The sequence below is a fragment of the Vidua chalybeata genome, chromosome 3 (assembly GCF_026979565.1).
Source record: "Vidua chalybeata isolate OUT-0048 chromosome 3, bVidCha1 merged haplotype, whole genome shotgun sequence".
NCBI classification, from domain to species: domain Eukaryota; kingdom Metazoa; phylum Chordata; class Aves; order Passeriformes; family Viduidae; genus Vidua; species Vidua chalybeata.
This window is the reverse complement of record NC_071532.1, coordinates 67,190,737-67,209,363: the sequence shown is the minus strand read 5'-3', so window position 1 is coordinate 67,209,363 and position 18,627 is coordinate 67,190,737. Positions and strand designations below refer to the sequence as shown.

At 38.3% G+C, this 18,627-nt stretch overlaps 1 protein-coding gene across 1 annotated transcript in view; it reads right to left on the bottom strand.

Annotated features, from left to right (window-relative positions):
• The window catches only part of LAMA4 (laminin subunit alpha 4), a 96,057-nt gene that overhangs the window by 13,297 nt on the left and 64,133 nt on the right, over nt 1-18,627 (bottom strand). The window contains exons 19-30 of the mRNA XM_053938838.1: nt 17,933-18,106; nt 16,770-16,912; nt 16,262-16,424; nt 14,031-14,164; nt 12,688-12,859; nt 10,507-10,638; nt 9,332-9,474; nt 5,923-6,058; nt 4,340-4,477; nt 2,670-2,803; nt 1,266-1,430; nt 411-564 (exon numbers count right to left, since the gene is read on the bottom strand). Of these exons, the coding sequence (XP_053794813.1) occupies nt 411-564; nt 1,266-1,430; nt 2,670-2,803; nt 4,340-4,477; nt 5,923-6,058; nt 9,332-9,474; nt 10,507-10,638; nt 12,688-12,859; nt 14,031-14,164; nt 16,262-16,424; nt 16,770-16,912; nt 17,933-18,106 (1,788 nt within the window). The remainder of the gene's footprint in view (nt 1-410; nt 565-1,265; nt 1,431-2,669; nt 2,804-4,339; nt 4,478-5,922; nt 6,059-9,331; nt 9,475-10,506; nt 10,639-12,687; nt 12,860-14,030; nt 14,165-16,261; nt 16,425-16,769; nt 16,913-17,932; nt 18,107-18,627) is intronic.

Here is an 18,627-nt window from a genome sequence, read left to right as displayed (position 1 = left end):
CTATTTTATAGGCATGAGAGGATATGCTTAGACTAAAAATTCTGCATGCTGGAGGGAGGTTTTTTCCTCATTTATATTAATGTGTGCTAATTGTACCCAATAGAGAGCCACACAGAAGCAGATGAGAACAGAAGCAAACTTTTTGCCTTTAGAGTACAGAAGAAATCAAAAAAGCTTGTTTCTGAAGTACTGTTTTGAAGAAGCCAGGTATTTTATTAGAGTTTTAGCAGAAGAGAGTGATGCAAGTGTAGGCCAGATAGATCGTGTCAGGGCAATAATTTCCAGTGATGGAATATGTAAAGGAACAGGATCCTGTTCATATATGTGACCTTGTCTTTATGCATTTTAGATCCATAATTTGGAGAATTTTGGAAAACTCTAGAGTGGTACTGGAGCAATTTGTAGCAGACCTTTTTATTACGGTTTCCTTTGGCTTTTGATGAGTTTTTTCCTTTCTTATAGAGAAGAGCAACTGGAGGAGATTCAACAGGGCATCCATATAAAGATGCTTGAACTTTCTCAGAGTACTTCTGGAAATCTTCCACTTCAACCTCTTGATCCAACCTATGTTTCAAAGAGGAGATGACAAGAACAACTTTTTTTTGGTCAAGTGTTAGAATTGTCTGCATAAAAATCTCAGAATTTTACATTTATAGTTTAAATTATATTGAATGGGCAGTTGTTCATTCTTGGATCATGGATTAAAGTACAGATTAATCAATCAATGTATGGGTAATGAGGACAGCCTATACTACATCTGCCTGTTGTATACATGCTGGCATAAACAGAGAGTGTCAATCTGCAGCATCACATTCAACTTTTAAATCGGTATAAGAACATTTCATAAAGCAATTAAGATCAACACATTCTGACCATTTTTTACATGACCAAAGTCCTAACCTCCCCAGCTTCTGTGAGATGCCTTAATATAATTTTGTTTCAAAGGCAGACCTGAGAGCTACATAATATAAATGTAAATAACAGCTATGCAAATTATCCATTGCACCCACAGCATTAGCAGGTGCAGTACCGAAAGCTTATTTCATCAAGTTATTCCCACCTTAACAATATCTTAACCTAGCAGATCTGTGCCAACAGATTCCATGGCAAATAAGGTAAGAATCTTATTCACACATGCTGTCTAGCCTCACAGAATGAAAGAGGAATTTTTATTGTGACAATAAATCACTTCTCATGAGCTACTATTCAAGCTGTCAGGCAGGGCAGTGGCTGCCTGTTAATGTGTTTGGGAGGATGTTACTCACCTAGTGAAGTAGGCATTGCTTATGCAGCCAGTGAAGTTGGCTTGCTGTGTTCTGAGGGGAGAGCCACCAAAATAAAACTTCTTGATGCTGTCTGGGCTTTTCCCTGCTCTGTCCTTTGCTGGGTTCTTCTTGCTCTGTTTCTTGTCATCAACAGTCAGCTCATACCTGCAAAGGCAAAGCATCCATTTTGCAGGCTAGCTTTGGAAACGTCAATGCCAGTGGGCAGACAGCACAGTACATGCACCCAAACCACTCCACTCAGTGCATACATCACTCAGTGGTACTGCTCAAAGGCATGAGAGAACCGTGATTTCAGCTGTGCAACAAGTAGCAGTGCATTGGCAAAACTGTGTACAGAGGCCCAGGGATGTAATATTACCCTGCAGTTAATTGTGAAGTCCAAAACTGTACAGCGAAGAAAGATAAACTAGGGGGCTGCTGATAAAGGGATGGAGCCACATTTTGGGTAAAATAAGATGCAAGCACATGCTAATTGTTTATGCCCTTATCCCTTTTTCCTTCTCTTTCATCACAGCGCATTGGTGTTTGTGCTTGTACAATGTTTTTTACCTAATCTGATTTTGCAACCCACTAATTGTTGCAGAAGTCAGGAATGATTCTCTGGCTTTATAAAGAACTGAGTATACTAAAGCATCAGACATTGATTTTGTTTTGAAAACTCAGGGAAACAGGACAATCCCCAAAGTTATTCCAAGCCACCTTTTCACACCTTCGGCTTTTCAAACTGTGATTCTTGGATGCCAGAAGTCATAGGTACAAACCTTCATTTCCATTAGGAAAGTAAGAATGCTTGTATCTCATAGGTAAGATTCTTAAAGAAAGTTGCTTTGATTATGTGACTTTCTAAAAAAAATTTAAACATAAAAACAATAGTAAAACATACCAATAAACCAAAGCTTTAAAGACTTTCAAGGAGCACAGAGAGAGACCTATTCCCTGCTGCTGTATTTAGTCACATTTGTGGCTGCCAGTGCTAAAAATATTTTTAACATGTTTCACTGTGTACATCCCAGATGAATGCTTTATGTGAAGATGCCTCAATTACTTTAGGGTTAACTGGGAATTGTTTTAACAAATTAGAAGAATCAATCTTGTTAAAAAATTAATTTCATGCTAGCCTTAAATGTTATTAAACTGTTTTCTTACCTGAGAACAAAAGAGGACTAAGCTTTCAGGAAAACTATTATTTTCATTTTAATAAAAATTCCCATGGTCTTGAACTCAGGCCCAAGCTGATCAGTTTTCAATCACATTTTAAAATGAGTCACTTAAAAAAAGCCCCACTCAAGTATCACTTTAAAAGTGAGTGTTAAATCATAATGTGCTTTACAAGAAATATTTATGTTCTAAAGGTAGAGAATAAAAGATGCTGTACAGCTTTACCTTTCTGGGGTGACAGAAGTAATGATGAAATGGGTTTTTCCATCATTGTAATTTCGGTCTGGTGACTGAATTTTGGTTCCACTTGCATTTAAAACCACAGCACCTCTCTCCATAGAGATGGATAATACATCTGACTGAAATACAGACAAAAGTATCTTCATAAGCAAGTATTACACAGCAAAATTAACAGTTGTGTGAATTTTCCTGTTGTGTTTATTTTTCTTCTGTCTGTGTTTCACATTTGTGCTTAATTTTCACAAAGATATACTCTGAGAAGCAAAACAAGAGATGACATCATTAGAATTTATATTCTTGCCAGTTTTAAAGCCTGAAATCTGAGAATTCTGGTGCTGATTATGTCTCATGTACCTGTCACATGAACTCCTTCCATGTAGCACAAATGTATAATGTTTACATTCCATTTGTATGGTACTGTACTGAGCAGCTGTACTGTATTGAGCAGCTGTTGCTGCGAGATTCCTGCTGTCATAAGACCAAGACTTTTTTTCTTTTTTTAATTCCCTATGATCAGACCCGTTCAATCACTCAAAATTATCTCCGAGATAAGATGTGCTATCTGGGTCAGGCGTTCGGGATCACTGTGCCACTAGCAGGAATACTCAGTTCCATTAGAGCAAGCACAGCCACTGTGCACTGGCAGGAATCATTCTGTCTAATTCTGCCTACTGCTAAATAGCTGAACTTCTGTTTGTTAAGTAGGGCACTTGGCACCTCATAGGATTAGAGATGTTGAGTTAAAAACCTGAAGTGGTGTGTGCGAGGCCTCATTTATGCAAACGGTGTGGGGGAACCGACACGGTTACTGATCTCAATTGAAGGTAATACTCCAGGCTGCAACACGGGAAAGTTCAGAAGTGGTTATCGGTGTCACACAGCCTCCTCTGCTGCACTGCTGATGATATTCTGCAAGTGTAGCAGAACAGACATTTGGGGGGTGGTTGCAAATGTTCTGTCATCTGAGCTCATGCTCGCTGCAGATGTCAGTCTGAACCTGCAGCATCTTGGGATTGCTTTGTCTCACACAACATTTTGTGAGTGCAAGTCCATATTTCTGCCCGTGGCACACTTCTGAGGGGGTATTTAGAGCAGCCTGGCTTCCCCTAGTTGAGCCATTCTCAAGTGCAGCTTTTCCCAGTCACACATGGAGGTCTGAGTGCCATCTGGGAATATAGGCAGTTTTGTGACTGATTTCTGTCAGCTCAGCAATGCTCAAAATGCCGTGCCACTAATTCAAACAAACTTGACTTCTCGGTGATTGTCTGGATGGCAAATGTCAGGTCCTTAATATTATTTGTACTTTGGTAGCACCTGCAGGTCCAAATAGGGACTGCACTGCCGCTGAGCACAGCAAGATGCTCTGCATTTCTGCCCTAAGGACTTCAGCGAGCACAAGTGGATACATGTTAATTCTAGGCATATGATCCAGTTCTCTTCTCAGCATCTAAATAATGTCGAAGCATTACTGGTTTTCATCTGTAGATCAAATACAAACTGTAAAAATGAGGTCGCCAGTGAATGCTTTTATATTGCAGACTGCTTTCTCTATCATGAAACCATAAAGTGAGAAATTGTATTATTCCCCTTGTACTCTCCTGGGAAAAAAAAATGAAAAGGTAAAATAAAACAAACAGTAAAAAATAGATACTTACTCCTTCAGAATAGTAAAACAACAGCCCACTGGGCTGCAATGTCCGGAAATTAAAGCCTCCTTCAAACTCAGTAAAGAGAGACACTTTTTGGCTTGATGCAATGAAGCTCTCACCATTGAAATATGCATTGCGGGACATCTGTGTATTAAATAAAACAAAATTACAAATGCAGCTCAAAGACCATTCCAATAATACAAAGAATGAGGCTATTTCTTTCTATTTTTTTTAACAGTTGCAGCCAGTTCAGTTCTAAAAACAATTTTTCCTGCATATCTTACCCTAATTTGTATAGTCGTTCTCTCACATCATGGGAAAATCTTGAGAAAGTGTAGCAATTTTAGACTAAGTCAAATTATTCTCATCTTCCTGGGATCTTGGCCCCATCCTAAGTCTGCTGTTGTTAAAGAGCATGACAAATAGAAGCAGAGGTGCTCATGCCCCTGTCTGAGCTGTGTGGCACTGAGTCACAGTTCCAACACATCACATATTACTTTGTGTGCTGTGCTGGGTACTGGGGTAGGGTGGAGGGTGTTGGACATGGTGCTCTACAACCCTCAGAGTCTCACGAGCTAAGCTAGTCCAAGTCAGGACAAATTGCAGATAGCTTCTGTGTTGACAGAGGGTGAGGTGGTGTCATGAGTTCTACAAGCAATCCTTCCTCTTCACAGGTTTGCAGCATGGCTTTTGATAGACATGGCTACAGGATGAAGACCCCAAACACTGTCTGGATTTGCCAGCTTGCATTGTAGTGGCAAGCTAAATGGCAATTTTCTCAGAGCTAATGTGTCGCACTATGACACGAAATAACTTACACACAGATGCTAGATGTAAAAGGGGGGAAGAAAAGAACTAAAAAAGAAGTTTTATTTTCTGGCTCTACTATATATAGTAACTTAAAATGACAGTGGATTGGAGGGTGAAATTGCCACCTCTCCAGCCACACTGGTCAAACTAACAGTCCATTAATTCTTTCTACCTACAAAGAAGAATGCAAAACAATCATTATTTACAAGAACACTGTGAGAAAAATCAGTAGAAATATGTAAACATCAGAAAGTATAAAAAACTTTTAGAAGAACTTTAAAACGCTCAAAGAAACCAAAACAACACTAATGCTGGTGCAGTTAGTGTGTGTGTGTCATAAAGGAAGAGCTGATCTGGCTTAAGGGGAGAACTCATTTGAAGGGTGAATATTTTGCTGTCTTTTCCATTTCACACATCTGTATTAGGATGAATGTAAGGATGATTCTCCTTGTATCTTTAAGAAAAAAATGAATTACTTTGAAATATTTCCATTCCGAATACAGTACATAATTTTTTTCATATTGAGCTTTCACATTGCAATTTCACATATGAGAAGAATTTTAAGTGAAACACCTTGTGCTATAGTTCAGAGTGAAAATTGGTTATTATGTCAGCAGGCTTTACAGACACACACAAACCCCTCATCTCTGCCAGTCAATGAGTGCATGGTCATTTCCTTGGTGGAAGACTGTCTTTCCATTGTCTGGAGCAAAACTCAAGCTCCCAGCTATATCCATTGTCAAAATTTGCTGTTATGTCACAAATGGTGTTATGCTTACCAGTGAATCCTCTGGGCACCCATAGCTGATTCCCAGGGTTCCTGGTTCTTCCAACAAGTTGAAATCCTTTTTTTGGAACTGGAAACCCTTCATGCAGCCTTTAAAGCCGATACTTCCTGCCAGATGTGAACTAATGCTGTTGGACAACAATGCCAAACAAACTGCAGTTAGATAGCCCTTGCCTTTCTGAACAGGATTTTGTTGCCAAAATGTTCTAAAAGGCCTGGAAGAACTTCAGTCATTTGCCTCACTAGTGCCCAATTCTTGCATCTTTTTATAATATAACTAATGAGCCCCACACTATGTTTTGTAAAGTCAAGATGCACCAATTGTAGAAAATATTATGTATTTATAACTACTTACGGTAAAAATAAATGAATTTTTATCTCAGTATTTTTAGCTTTGAAGAGAAGTTCTGATTTAGGTTTCCTGTCTTGCTTTTAATAGCAATCTTCATTATTGCCTTTGCAAGCAAATGGGTCTCTATTTCTTATGAAAATTAATAACAGAGGTCAGGGAAGTAAGAGTAGATTCTACTTGCTGATGTGTGGGTTTACATAATTTTAAATGAGAGCGGTGAGTGGGCTTTCAGTATGCTTTTTATGTCAGACTTGAGGTAGACAGCACAGCAGTGCATCCCAACTGCTCCTACTCATTAGTCTCAGTTTTTCAACTCCACATCTTACCAAGATACCACAACATTACAGCACTGGGTGATTATAATTGAATTTATCCTCACAATTCTCAAGGTGCATGAAGAAGTAATTTGCATAAAATCACAGTGAGTCTGTGACGGGGGCAAGGAAATTACATGGGAGCTACTGCGTACCAGTCCAGGAGATAACTAGGGAACAAATACACTGAAGGAGTGGGTGTGAAATCCACAGTTTTGACCTGGCTGCCTGGAAGCAGTCTTTGTCCTTTAAGCAAGATGTACCTTAGCAGTGGGACTCTCTTCACCTCATGTGACATGATACTGTTGACATCTGCTATCTGCACTCGCTGTCTGTGAGTTATCTCACTGTAAGGCAGATACTGGGAGCATGGCAGAAGAATCAAGAGCTGGAAATGCCTACTTTTTTGCATTGGCAAAACCAGACCATCAGAGGAAGTAGTGCAGATGTACATGTACTTGTCTGAAATATGGTGAGAGAAGGAGTGCTGTAGGGGCTTAATTTGCTCCTCAGTGAAATCAGCAGGAAGGCAAAACCAAATCCTTACTGGGATTTGGACCAAAGTGTGGAGTATCAATTAACCACTATAATCTTTACTCTGATTGACTCTCAGGCTGGCTGGATGTGACAAATATGCCTTTGTTTTAAATGCTACAACATTTTCTAGAAACAAGCAATGAAAGAAAGGCTTTCACTTAAAGAAAGGCTTTGAGTTAATTTCTTAATTCAGTTAAGAGTTAAGTTCCCAGTGCTCCTACCTACCCTTAGCTTTCTGCTTTATGCAGTGAGTGAGGTGGGACCAAAATAACGTGTGGTGGTACTTCCAGATTCATTTATTTGGAGAAAAAAGGCAACTGACAGAGAAAAGTGCATTTGAAATGAATAATATGCTGCTTTAGAAGACTGTTAGACTACTCTAAGACTAGAGCTAGTTTCCCCATGCTGCTGCTGCCCTGCAAAGTTGGTTAAATGTGAGTCTGTCTGCAAAGAGGAAGCATAAATATCAGTAGTAGATAGTAGTAGCAGTAGAGAGAGAGTAGTACATCATCAGTAGGATAATAACTTATGTTCCTGATGAAAATAGAATGATGCCACCACATTTGGCCCATACTTTGTGCTGTCTACTCTTGTCAAGAGAATGAAAGCTGAGTACAATATCAGAGACAAAGTTGCAGCTCTGCTTGAATAATTTCTGTATATATTTTTAACATTATAATTGATAGTATTTTTACAATGCCTATGGCTTTTTTTTTTTTCTGATACCGCTTGTTAATAGAGATGTTATTTTTCCTGCTTTGACAGTACCTTCCAGGTGTTTTTCAGAATAACCACAATCTGCTTGGAAAACTGCATGCATAATTCATGTGATTCATCTTTTATCCTATATTTGTGAACAAGTCTCATCTGCCATTGAGCTGCTCGATTGCCTAAATTTCTAGGTCCTTCTGAGCTTTTTCAGTGTTCTTTAGGCTTGATTAATGAAAGTAATTTTCACCATCCTTCTGTACTTTCTTTCTAGATCATTAACGTATTTAATATCAGCCCTGAGAGAGATCCTTTGAGCATGTGCCGTAGACTTTTTATACTGTGAAAACTGAAAAGTTACTACTGTGTCCCATTTTCTCTTTCCCAGCTGCTTTCCAATCCACTGCAGCATTTTGTCTCTTCACTCCACTAGCTTTCTTAATAGCCCCTTATGAAAGACCTTTGTAAAGAACTATTTGAAAGGACAGGTGAGTTATACTCTGTTTCTCCCTTGCCCATTACTTTTGCCTGCATGTTCAAATAACTACATGGGATTGAAAGGCATAATTTTTCTTTACGTGAAGTTTGTCACTATATTAAAAGGTTAAAGATTAAGTATTTTGTATCTCAGATGTTATTTTTCAATAGTTATTTTTCAATAGTTATATTTTCAATAGCAGTTTCTTCTGACAACAAAATAAAGAATAAAATTTCACGAGATTTACCGCTAAATCCCAGAAGCTGTTGCACAACATTTGCTTTTTTTTTTTTTTTGTAAACATGGAGGGTATTCCTGTAAGCAGTTGTGACACTTGAAATAGCAGCTGGAGCCCTTTTGAAAATTCTGGCCTTGCTGTCTGACCCTGGGAATGAATACTGCCTATCAGAAGAGCATGCTCTTTTTCAAGCAGCCAGTCTGCTCTCAGAGCGTGACTCTGGGGTCCGGCAGATTCCTACGGCAGGAAATGAGAGTTACACAGTCTACTGAGATTAAACTGCATTTCTGTCAAATGGTACAACAGGAAAATGAGACCTTTTCTTTTCTTCTCATGCCTACACAGAGCCAGCTGACTTAGATCCAAGAGAGCCTGAGATGAATCAGAACTGAAATGCTTAATGGGAAAAAGTTCATCTTTAGATTTGAAAATGTGATTGGTCTTGGTCACTTTTTGCAGAGCAAGGAGCAATACCAATATTATATGTTAACATGTTCTTTGAAAATGCCTTTTTGTTTGAATAACACAACTGTTTCTGTTACCCTTACTAAAACTGGACTAGTGTCAGTAAAATTTAACTGTGTTGGATCAAGCCTAGTCTTCAGTACTTAAGAGCTCTGAGAGACACTTAGAAGAGTGTCTGAAGGGTTTTTTCATATGATGTTGATGCCAAAGAAATAGCCTTATTGTTACCCCTTAAGGACAGGCTATACAACTTAACTTACATATGGTGATTAATTGAAAATACTGATTTGATCCCATTTGTAAACCAACCTGGAGTGCAAGATGTCAGCAGGTGCTCCTCCAATGTAAATATCTGTGAATGGCATTGCTGTTCTTTCATTGTCCACACTTTTTATGTGTCTTCTGTCTACTACCAAGATCATCTTCTTGGAATTGTGATATATAATAGAAATCTGAAAAGAAAAGCATGTGCTTAAAAATGTAATCTTTTATAACATTTATATGGTGATCTTGCAAAATTGATTGCATCTTTATACCTTCTATTTGAAAAGTTCCTCCCATTTAACAGAGAATTTGTTTTTAAATTGAGAGAGGCTTGACAATGAATACTAGTAGGAAGTTTATTTTGATGTCACTATTTTTCTGTTGACTGAATCCTCAGGATATTTCAATTAAGAATAAAGAAAATGCATCAAATTCTACACTGTGGCAAACACATAAGCTCTGTAAACTTCAGAATGCTTTCTTGATTTATCTAAAAGTTAGGGCATACTTTAAAAAAAAAACTTATTTCATTATCAAAGCATAGAAAGTTTAATTATTTTCTGCTTAAACATGAACAGACCTATAGCTGTAGTTTTGGTCACGAATCAGACTTTAAATGGACATAAAGTAAAAGGCAGGAGAAGCAACTCACTATGGGAGGATTTACTACTATCACAGTTACATTGACTTACTGCAAATTCCCTGAAACTAAATACAAGTAGATATTTTACATCTGCCAAAGTCCCTAAAATACTGTGCATATAAAAAGGTTGCTACCAAATCAACTCTCTTTTCAAATGAAACGGGAAATGCCATAATTCTTGTAATGCAGTGCATAACAACTAAGGTGGCCAAGTTAACATAATGACATGGTTTTACTTGAGGAAAGTTTTATATTTGATATAGAGAACTGTCCTTGATATAATTTCATATGGAATTAATAAAACTTTTTCCCATGTGAATGGTCCTGTCCTTGGCTAGTAATACATACAAATACATACAATCTGATTGTATGTATTTATGAGGAGGCAGGGACAATCTTCCCTTGCCTCTGCTTGGTACTGGTAGGACTTGCATGCACTCTACTCTTCCGCCTGTTCTACCATATCACCACCTGCCTCTCATCCTTTTGCACCTTTCATGGGCATTGGAGCAACTATTTCTGCTTGGAGCCTCTGGGATAGTTGGTCAAATGGCTGTGATAGTAACCACATTTGTACCTCATGAAATTTAGCATCGTTAATCCTAGCCTTCTTCATGGAGTCCTCGAGAAGCATGGGTCCATTGCTGAAACCAAAGTCATAGCGGAGGTACAAGAAACCATTGTGCATCTCTAGGCTGAAGAACATGCTCTGTGTAAAACAAAACAGCAGTCAGAAAAGGACTATGTGGCAGCAATTGCAAAAAGTTAATAAAGAATGTTGTGAGACTGACATTGGGAAAAGCATGCTGGGAAATAAATATTTATTTGCAAAATTGTAACACATTTTCTATATGCTTATATTTATAATATATGTGTATATATGCACATGCATACATAATTGCTTTATAAGTGGCACTTTTTGAAAGACTTGGTGAATCATTTCCTTATAGAAATAGTATTTGGAAGCACAGTGATATCATTATTCTTTACCAGTAAGGTATTCCTAATGTAAACACACCTATTCACTGTTAAAATAATACCACATGCCCTAAATGAAAGGTATTATACTGGTAAAAGCAATGTTGTGCTCAAATGGCCATGTCTGCATTAGCAGGTTCTATCACAATGTCTGTAATTGCTCAGGATTTTGTCTTTTCACAGCCCTGATCAGCACTGATGTATTTACTGAAATAATAGCAATAGCTAGAATGTATTTACTATGTATTTGGTTTCTAGAATTTCTGAATGTTCCTACTTTATGATTCAGTTTCTGTTCTGTGACTGGGTGACCTAAATTTTATAAACAGGAGCTGCACTTTAGAAAATCCTTAGGGAGTGCTTGAAATTAAGATCTGCACCCTAGAATTAGTCTTGTTCCACAACTAAACATAAAGAAACAGAAACAAAAGTTTACTGCAAATGTGCATCTGGGTTAATGCTTTCAATGCCAATGTTTTGTCTTCTCTCCTAGTGTTCATGGCTAATGGAAACATGAGAATAACAATTCTCAAAACCTTACTGCAGGCCAAGAACTGTTGTCTTTGACATAAATAAGCCTGCTTTCAGAAGTCACTACTTAAAGAAGTAAGAGTAGGTTTTAATCTAGCACTTCTAAATGAAACTGTAGCTTGGGTTTGTACTGAACAGCATAAACTTGAAAATGAAGCAAGGATTACATTCAGAATATTTATGAGCTGTCTTTGCAGAATTGAATAATGGACCACCAGACTTTCTAAAAGTGCTTGTGAGCAGGCATGGTCTCCCACAGCTGATATCCAACTTGATTGCAGTTTCCACTGACAAATACAAGAAACCTCTTGGTGCTTTTGCTTTGAAGAAAAATAAGTGCTCTGCAATAAAGGCTCTTAAACTTTTAACAGCAGCTGCTTAGTCAAAACCTCCTAATGAAGGTTAGTGGTAGCACACTATGCTGCAGAGCAAATTGCTTCCCACAACCCTCTTCTGGAAGTTACCCTAAAGGTAAACTAGAGAGTAGCTCTTCTAATAACAGGGGATTTTTTTTCTTCTAAATGCTTAAAGCAGTGTTACATGTAGGTGTCTAGACAAGTGTCTGTCTGTGGACTGCATCTGCATAGAAAAATGTTTTCTGTGGCTTTTCTAAGTTGTAATCCACACAGAACTCGTGAGCTTGATATGGAAATGCCCAAAGACAAAAAAAAAAAAAAAAAAAAAAAAAAAAAAAAAAAAAATCCATGTTTGTCTTCAGAGGATATAGAGACTGCATCACTTTCACACTTCAGAAAAGCTCCTGACATTTGGATCAAGTCTTTTTATTTGGGCTGCTTTCTATTTTCAGTAACTTAAATATTTAACTCTAGTACACCCTGAGGCACAGTTATAAAGTGGCAGCTACCACAAAGTGGCTGCTTTTTGGGAGTTACTTCACAGAAATTTCCCATAGCTTTGATTGAGCATTCACATTTAAATAAAGGTACAAGAATTGGGCTTAACTGGAATCCATCTTGAAGTATCATCACTAGGATATGACCAGTTTGAAGTCCTGACTGTCTCTGGATAGAAGCAGAGTCCAGCTCAGGGCCTTGTCTTCCTGAGGCCTTTGCAGAGCAAGTTCCAGTTCCCTCCTAACGTATACATGCACCAGACAAACACAAAGTATTTCCTCTTCCCAGAAGTTAAATGTGAGGACATAAACATTTTGGATTTTCCAAGATATTCTAGGTACTGGGGAACTTGTGGTACCAATGGATAAAGGGTACCAGCAGGACTTGGAACTCACCCCATTAATCATCAGCAGGATCAATCCATTGTCTGTAGGCGTTCGAACTTCGATGTCAAATCGAGTCACCTGGCTGAATTTTCCCCTTCTCTCAATGTTCCTGGCCAAGGCATAGCCAGAGCCATCAAAGAAATAGCTCACAGCCCGGCTCTGAGTGAAAGCCAACTTATCTCTATGGAAAAAACAAGCAGGAAAGGATTAGTTGGCATGTACCCATTTTAATTTTGGGGAACTTAAATGCCTTTACCTATTTTATTGAAATGATTGTTCTGAACTTCTGCTTCTGCCTGGCATAGTGATACTGATGACTTCCTTTCAATTTTTTTCTGGGAATTTTTTTCCTGAGAAATAATGTGTAACTTTGAAGGTGCATCTAACTCCTTCATCATTACACTGTGCTTTTATTCTGTGCTATATGTAGAGCTCAGGAAAATTCTTTGCTCATCCTTGTAAAGTGATAGGCCCACAGCACTTCCTCATTATAAGGATACACAGATATGTCTGTTAAGAGCTTTCCTAGTTTGTGCAGAAATCCATTTGAATTCTCCAAGAACTTTAGCTGACTCTGGTATGCTCTGTTCTGAAGAGCAGCAGCTTGCACTCCCTGTGGGAATGGTGTGGGAAGCTCATTTTCTCTATCCCAACACTTCCTGCATTTCTTCCCAGTGCATGCTGCAAATTACTCTCCTTTTCTTTCCAGAGTGGGGTTGCCTCTGTTGCACTGTTGCTGCCTGTAGTGTGAGCAAAATGCCTGCTGTGTCTGTGCTAAACGAATGCTACAACTTCTACTTTAGGAGCTGCATTTCCCAGTTTGTGAACGGCTCATCTAAGGAATATCTGTGGTGGCTTGAAGTGCATGGCAGGAAGAAAGTTCTGTATAAGCTTTCCTACCTGGGGCTGGGACTACACTAAAGGTTATCAGGCCTACTAGACCTGACTGGCTGTGGCTGTATCATTTGGAGCAACGTGATTCGAGTCAGGAGAAGCTCTGTCCTAGGCAAGCCAGTGGGGTAAGGAGGGAGCCTGGAACAAGCTCCAGCTAATGTGGCAGTTTCCTTTACGAAGACATGAAGAAGATTGTGAGATAGCTAGTGGAGACAGCATGAAAATCTCAAATAGAATATCTCATGCTAAAAGGGACTTCCATACATACATATATTTATAAATAAATTAATTAAAAAAAATTAAACTTGTTGATAAAATTAGGAGCAAAGGACGACCAAGTTCATCCTGGGACAGCTCAATACCACTTTCAGTTTTTTAATCTGGAGCAGGAATGAGCCATCAGGACCAGCACTTGTAAGAAACGGGAGCGATGGAGTGAGGATGGGACTGTCCCCTACCTGGCACAAGGTGGCGATGTGGTGGTGTCGATGTTATAGACGTGCTTGAAGTTGTACAGGCTGATCACATCGTCGTTCAGGGTCGCCAGTTCCAGGCAGCCGATGAAGCCAGGTAGGTTTAGGCTAGGAGGGAGCTGTGCAGAGGACAAGGAAGTGTTAAAAGGAGAAAGGTGGCACTCTTTAGTTGGGTGTTGTGAGAGCATTTGTGCCTGGGGTCAGTTTTGTCCCTGTGCAATTCGTATTTTCAAAAGAAAAGATTGATACTGCTGAGAATAGTCTTCACAGTCCTTACCATGGTATGGCCTTTGGGCTGTAAGTAAAAAGGGAGCACATAAATGGTCTCACAGTGAGAGAATTAGGCCGGGTAAGGCAACTGCAAACGAAAACTTCTTTTGTTGTTTTGATGGGAGCATGCTTGGAAACAGGGAAAAAGGCTAAGATTTGACTAATAACAGAGCTTACTCAATGTATTTGAACAACTCAGTGGATATTTCATATCAAATGCATAGATATCCTTCACAGCTAGAAAAAGAACACCATACCATAATTAAAGAGAGAGAAATGAGAGAGCTCTTTAAACCCAGGAGACAGGGATTCAAAATTTGTGCCAGTGGGTAATCCTCAGTAGGTATTATTTTGAGCAGCTAGCAGGGATGTAGAGACTTCTTCTTTTAACAAAGGTCACTGCATATGGAATTTAAACAGCCACACTGGTGAGGGGGAAAATAGAAAAGAATAAAGCTAACAGACCTATACCATTCTTTTTATATTAAAGTATTTTGCCTTGTGGAACAGGTGTGATAACACCTCTTGTACTTCAGAGTTTGATCACTGTGAGTAGCTTTTCTTCATCTTCTCATTATTTTCATTTTCTTATGATACAATAGTATAGTAATACAGCAATACAGAATATAAGTAGCTGTAAAATTACATTTTCTCATCTGCAGCACAGATATATTTGGTAAATTATTATGTTTTTTCTTTTTTTCCTTTGTTTCTTCTAGTCTTTGAAATTATGTTAAACATGAGAGTTCTAGTGGTTAAGTGGTGCATTTCATATTTGCAAAGTGTGTAACAGGGAAGCAAAAAGCTTTTAACAAATCAAACTCTATGTTAATAAATAAAAATGTGAGGTTTCTTTTCTAAGAGGGAAGGGACCCATATGCCTATCAAACAATATCATGTATCCTTTTCTTCCTATTTCCCTTTCCACTTTTCTTCACTGTCCTCTTTTCTTTTTCCTCTGCTATGCTCTGGAACAGACTTAGAGGGTTCATTTTCTGGATGACTTTTTGTATGTGCGTGTGTGTATAAAACTGTTATTCAGTGTTCAGTCCTATTCCCAGGCAGTTTGCACCCAGGACTCAGCAATCCAAAATTCCTGCCTTGGCATGTGTCTAGTAGTCATAATGATGCCAAGCTCAGGAATGCATACGTGTATTGATTTACTCTTTCTTTGTTTTTATGTTTTTAGGAGAGCTGATTGTGGGTCAGTATTAGGATATTTTTTAGAACCTGCTACATTTAGCTTAAAGAATTTAGGATTCTCTAAAATCTTTCTAGGTGTGCTTTTATTCAGTCATGCAATTTTCACAGCCAAGATCATTCATAGCAATTTTTAAATCCCACAAGAGGAACTGATATGTTCACAGAAGCAGGTAAGTGAGGTGCTAGTTTATGCTGACTATTAGGAACTAGACTGATGCTACTGTCTCACACAGGCCTTCAGACACATTTTGCTCAGGCAACTTTTCATGCTGTTATAAGTCTAGATTTAAACCAGTGATAATTTAAATTCAAACAAATGACTGTCTTGTTTGTTTCCCACAAGATCCTAATATTAACAATACGTTACTTTTCATTTTTGTGACAATTGTAAAAGAGAAATTCTAAGTACCAAGAACTCATTAGCATTGAAAAATACTGGTAGCCTGCAAGTTAGGTTGGACTAATAGGCCTTTGTTTATGCATGCTATTTAACAGCTAGCAACTCTTCCTTTTAGTACTTTTCAGGAAACCTGAACAGCAGCTCACAGAAACCTGATCATCATACTTGTATGACAAAATATGTCAGGAAAAAATCTTCACCATGGCTAAAACATAGAGTTCTAAGATGATAAATGACTAAATAAGGACTTTTTCTTTATCTACCATTTCTGTGTTTAAATGGAAGTCAAGCAAAGTTAGTTTGCACTATTTCATTTTGAATAGAGAATATTTATCTGACCAACCTTGAAGCCTGGAGGCACTCCACCAACATAGAAAACAGCATTTTCAGGTTCCAAATTAAAAAGGGAGCCAGGACCAAGAACCTCTCCCTTTTTGATGAATTTTTCTTCAGCTGTGCTGCTAAGACTGGGCACAGTTAAAAACATTTTGCCGTGTCTTCCGATCCTGCAGAAAAGAATTGTAAGAGAAGAGAATTTCATGTTGGTCAGAATTACAAAAGAACAAACAAGCCTCCAACTCAGGGGGTAACTGAAAACAGGAAAGGTTTTATATCCTTGGAGAAGACTACTAATCAGGAAGTAGAAAAAGGGAGGCATGACAGACACTATCTCTTCCTCCCTGTGGCCCCTTGGGTCTTGGCTCTTCAAAAGCAGGAAGAATTTCCATTTATTTCAGCAGGAGTAGAACCAGACATTGAAAATTCCTGATCGGCAGTTCTGATACAGCCTTTTCTGCTTGGTTTTTCCTATTAACTGTTTGATTTTGGGGAAATACATGTTATCACTTTACCTCTCAATTTTGATGATGCTGAAGTGAGAAGGCCAGGTGCTGACTGGCTTGGCATCCAGAGGTATCTCCACATCTTGGCCCCCCAGATTATAAATGTACACAAGGTTGTCATTTTTAATTGCAAGACCAACGTAATGTTTTGCCTAAAATACCAGAGAGATGTTAGAGATACAACATTGAAAGAGATTTAATGCAGAACATAAGTAAAGGTAAGCTTTGATAAACTGAATGACACCTTTAAATATTACAGAATGCTATTTAAATAGGAACAAAACCTTCATTCTCTAATTGGTTGCTTTCACCACATGAAACTGTACAGAAAAAAGTCTCTGATATTTTACTTTATATCCATTTTGACTGAGGTAAATTCAAGGTCATGAGGTCTCTGCTGACCATGAATTAGTCATGTTCAATGGGAAGCTGTTCATCATTATTTAGTGTGCAGCACCATGTGCAGGAAATAGTCTAAGGCCTAAGTATTATGCTGCAATTAAATATTCTGCCAAGAGGCGTTTCACTTGATTTATATTCAGTAGACATTCTTTTTTAGGAAAGCATAAAAATAAAAGCCTGGCTCTTTACCTTCCCAAGTAACAGATTGCCAGAATGATACCTGGCTTGTGAGTTGTGATTTTTTTTCCTTTTCAGAACCACAGTTTAAAGAACAGTTATTTCAAAGTAGTGATCAAGAGTGTACAGCGTGTACAACAGCAGCACAAGCCACAGATAAAGAAGTCTGCTTATCTTGTGGGCCTGTGACCTCAGAGATTTGGAATTGACACTGTCAACAGCATAAACTGATTAAAGCATATCTCACAGAAGCCAGGCAGGTGACATTAACTGCTTCAGAGCACCTCGGTATTGGCAGAGGAGACAGCAAGTGTGGCTTGCAGCAGTGACAATCAAAGCAGTACACTGCCAGGCAGTCTAATTTGCTTTTTAGAGAGCATCCTTCACTGTTTGGGGTGACAAGTCACAAGGACAGGGGTCTCAGGACCCCTTGCTTTTTGCTTGTCACAAAATCAATGATGGTCATAGAATAGACACATTTAATTCTGAAATACGAAGAAACAGTGAGAGGAAAAACTGAGGGTAAATAAATTTGAAACTGATTTAATTTTTTAAAAATATATGCATAAAAGTTAACTGGGCTATTCGCTTACATTTTTGTTTCCGAGGTACAAAATGAATCTGTCTGGAGAGGCTGCCAGTTGTGGGTTGTCTTTGTGGAGCTTTATGTACAAGCTCATGGAAGTGAAAGATTTCAGTTCTTCCACATTGATCTTTGGATTGACTTCAACAGCTGATTGGCCTTCAAACATCATAGAGACTTGGACCTGCAGTTGCAAATGGACAAAGTGAGACACGTGTTGTTGCCTGGGGTCGTTACTTCAGGTAAGTGTGTAACAGTACTGTGCCAGCAGCCTTGCTTACTCCAAGAGTGGAGTTGATACCTATATAATGGCATGTAAAATTGTATGTTTGTAACAATCTTTCCTGAAAGACACTGTAAAGATTATGGAGAAAGTTATCTTAAAATTAATTAAAGGTCCTAATGAGCTCTGCTTAAGCATATTCATAAAGTAAATTACATTTTAGTGGGAGATAGATGTGTGCAGAGTTGAATCAGAACTACATTACTATGTATGGCACATAATTAAATTCTTACACAGCTATAAAACTTCTGCTCATAATTTATTTCTTTGCTTTGGGAGTAGTACAGCCATTTTCTGTTCATGAGTAATCCTGTTATATCATTGAATCTACACTGATATTTATGAGATGCTAAAAAAATTGTAAAACTGTTCATTTTAGTTCAAAATGCTTTCAACGTAACTGAAGCAATGTTTTCAAGTTT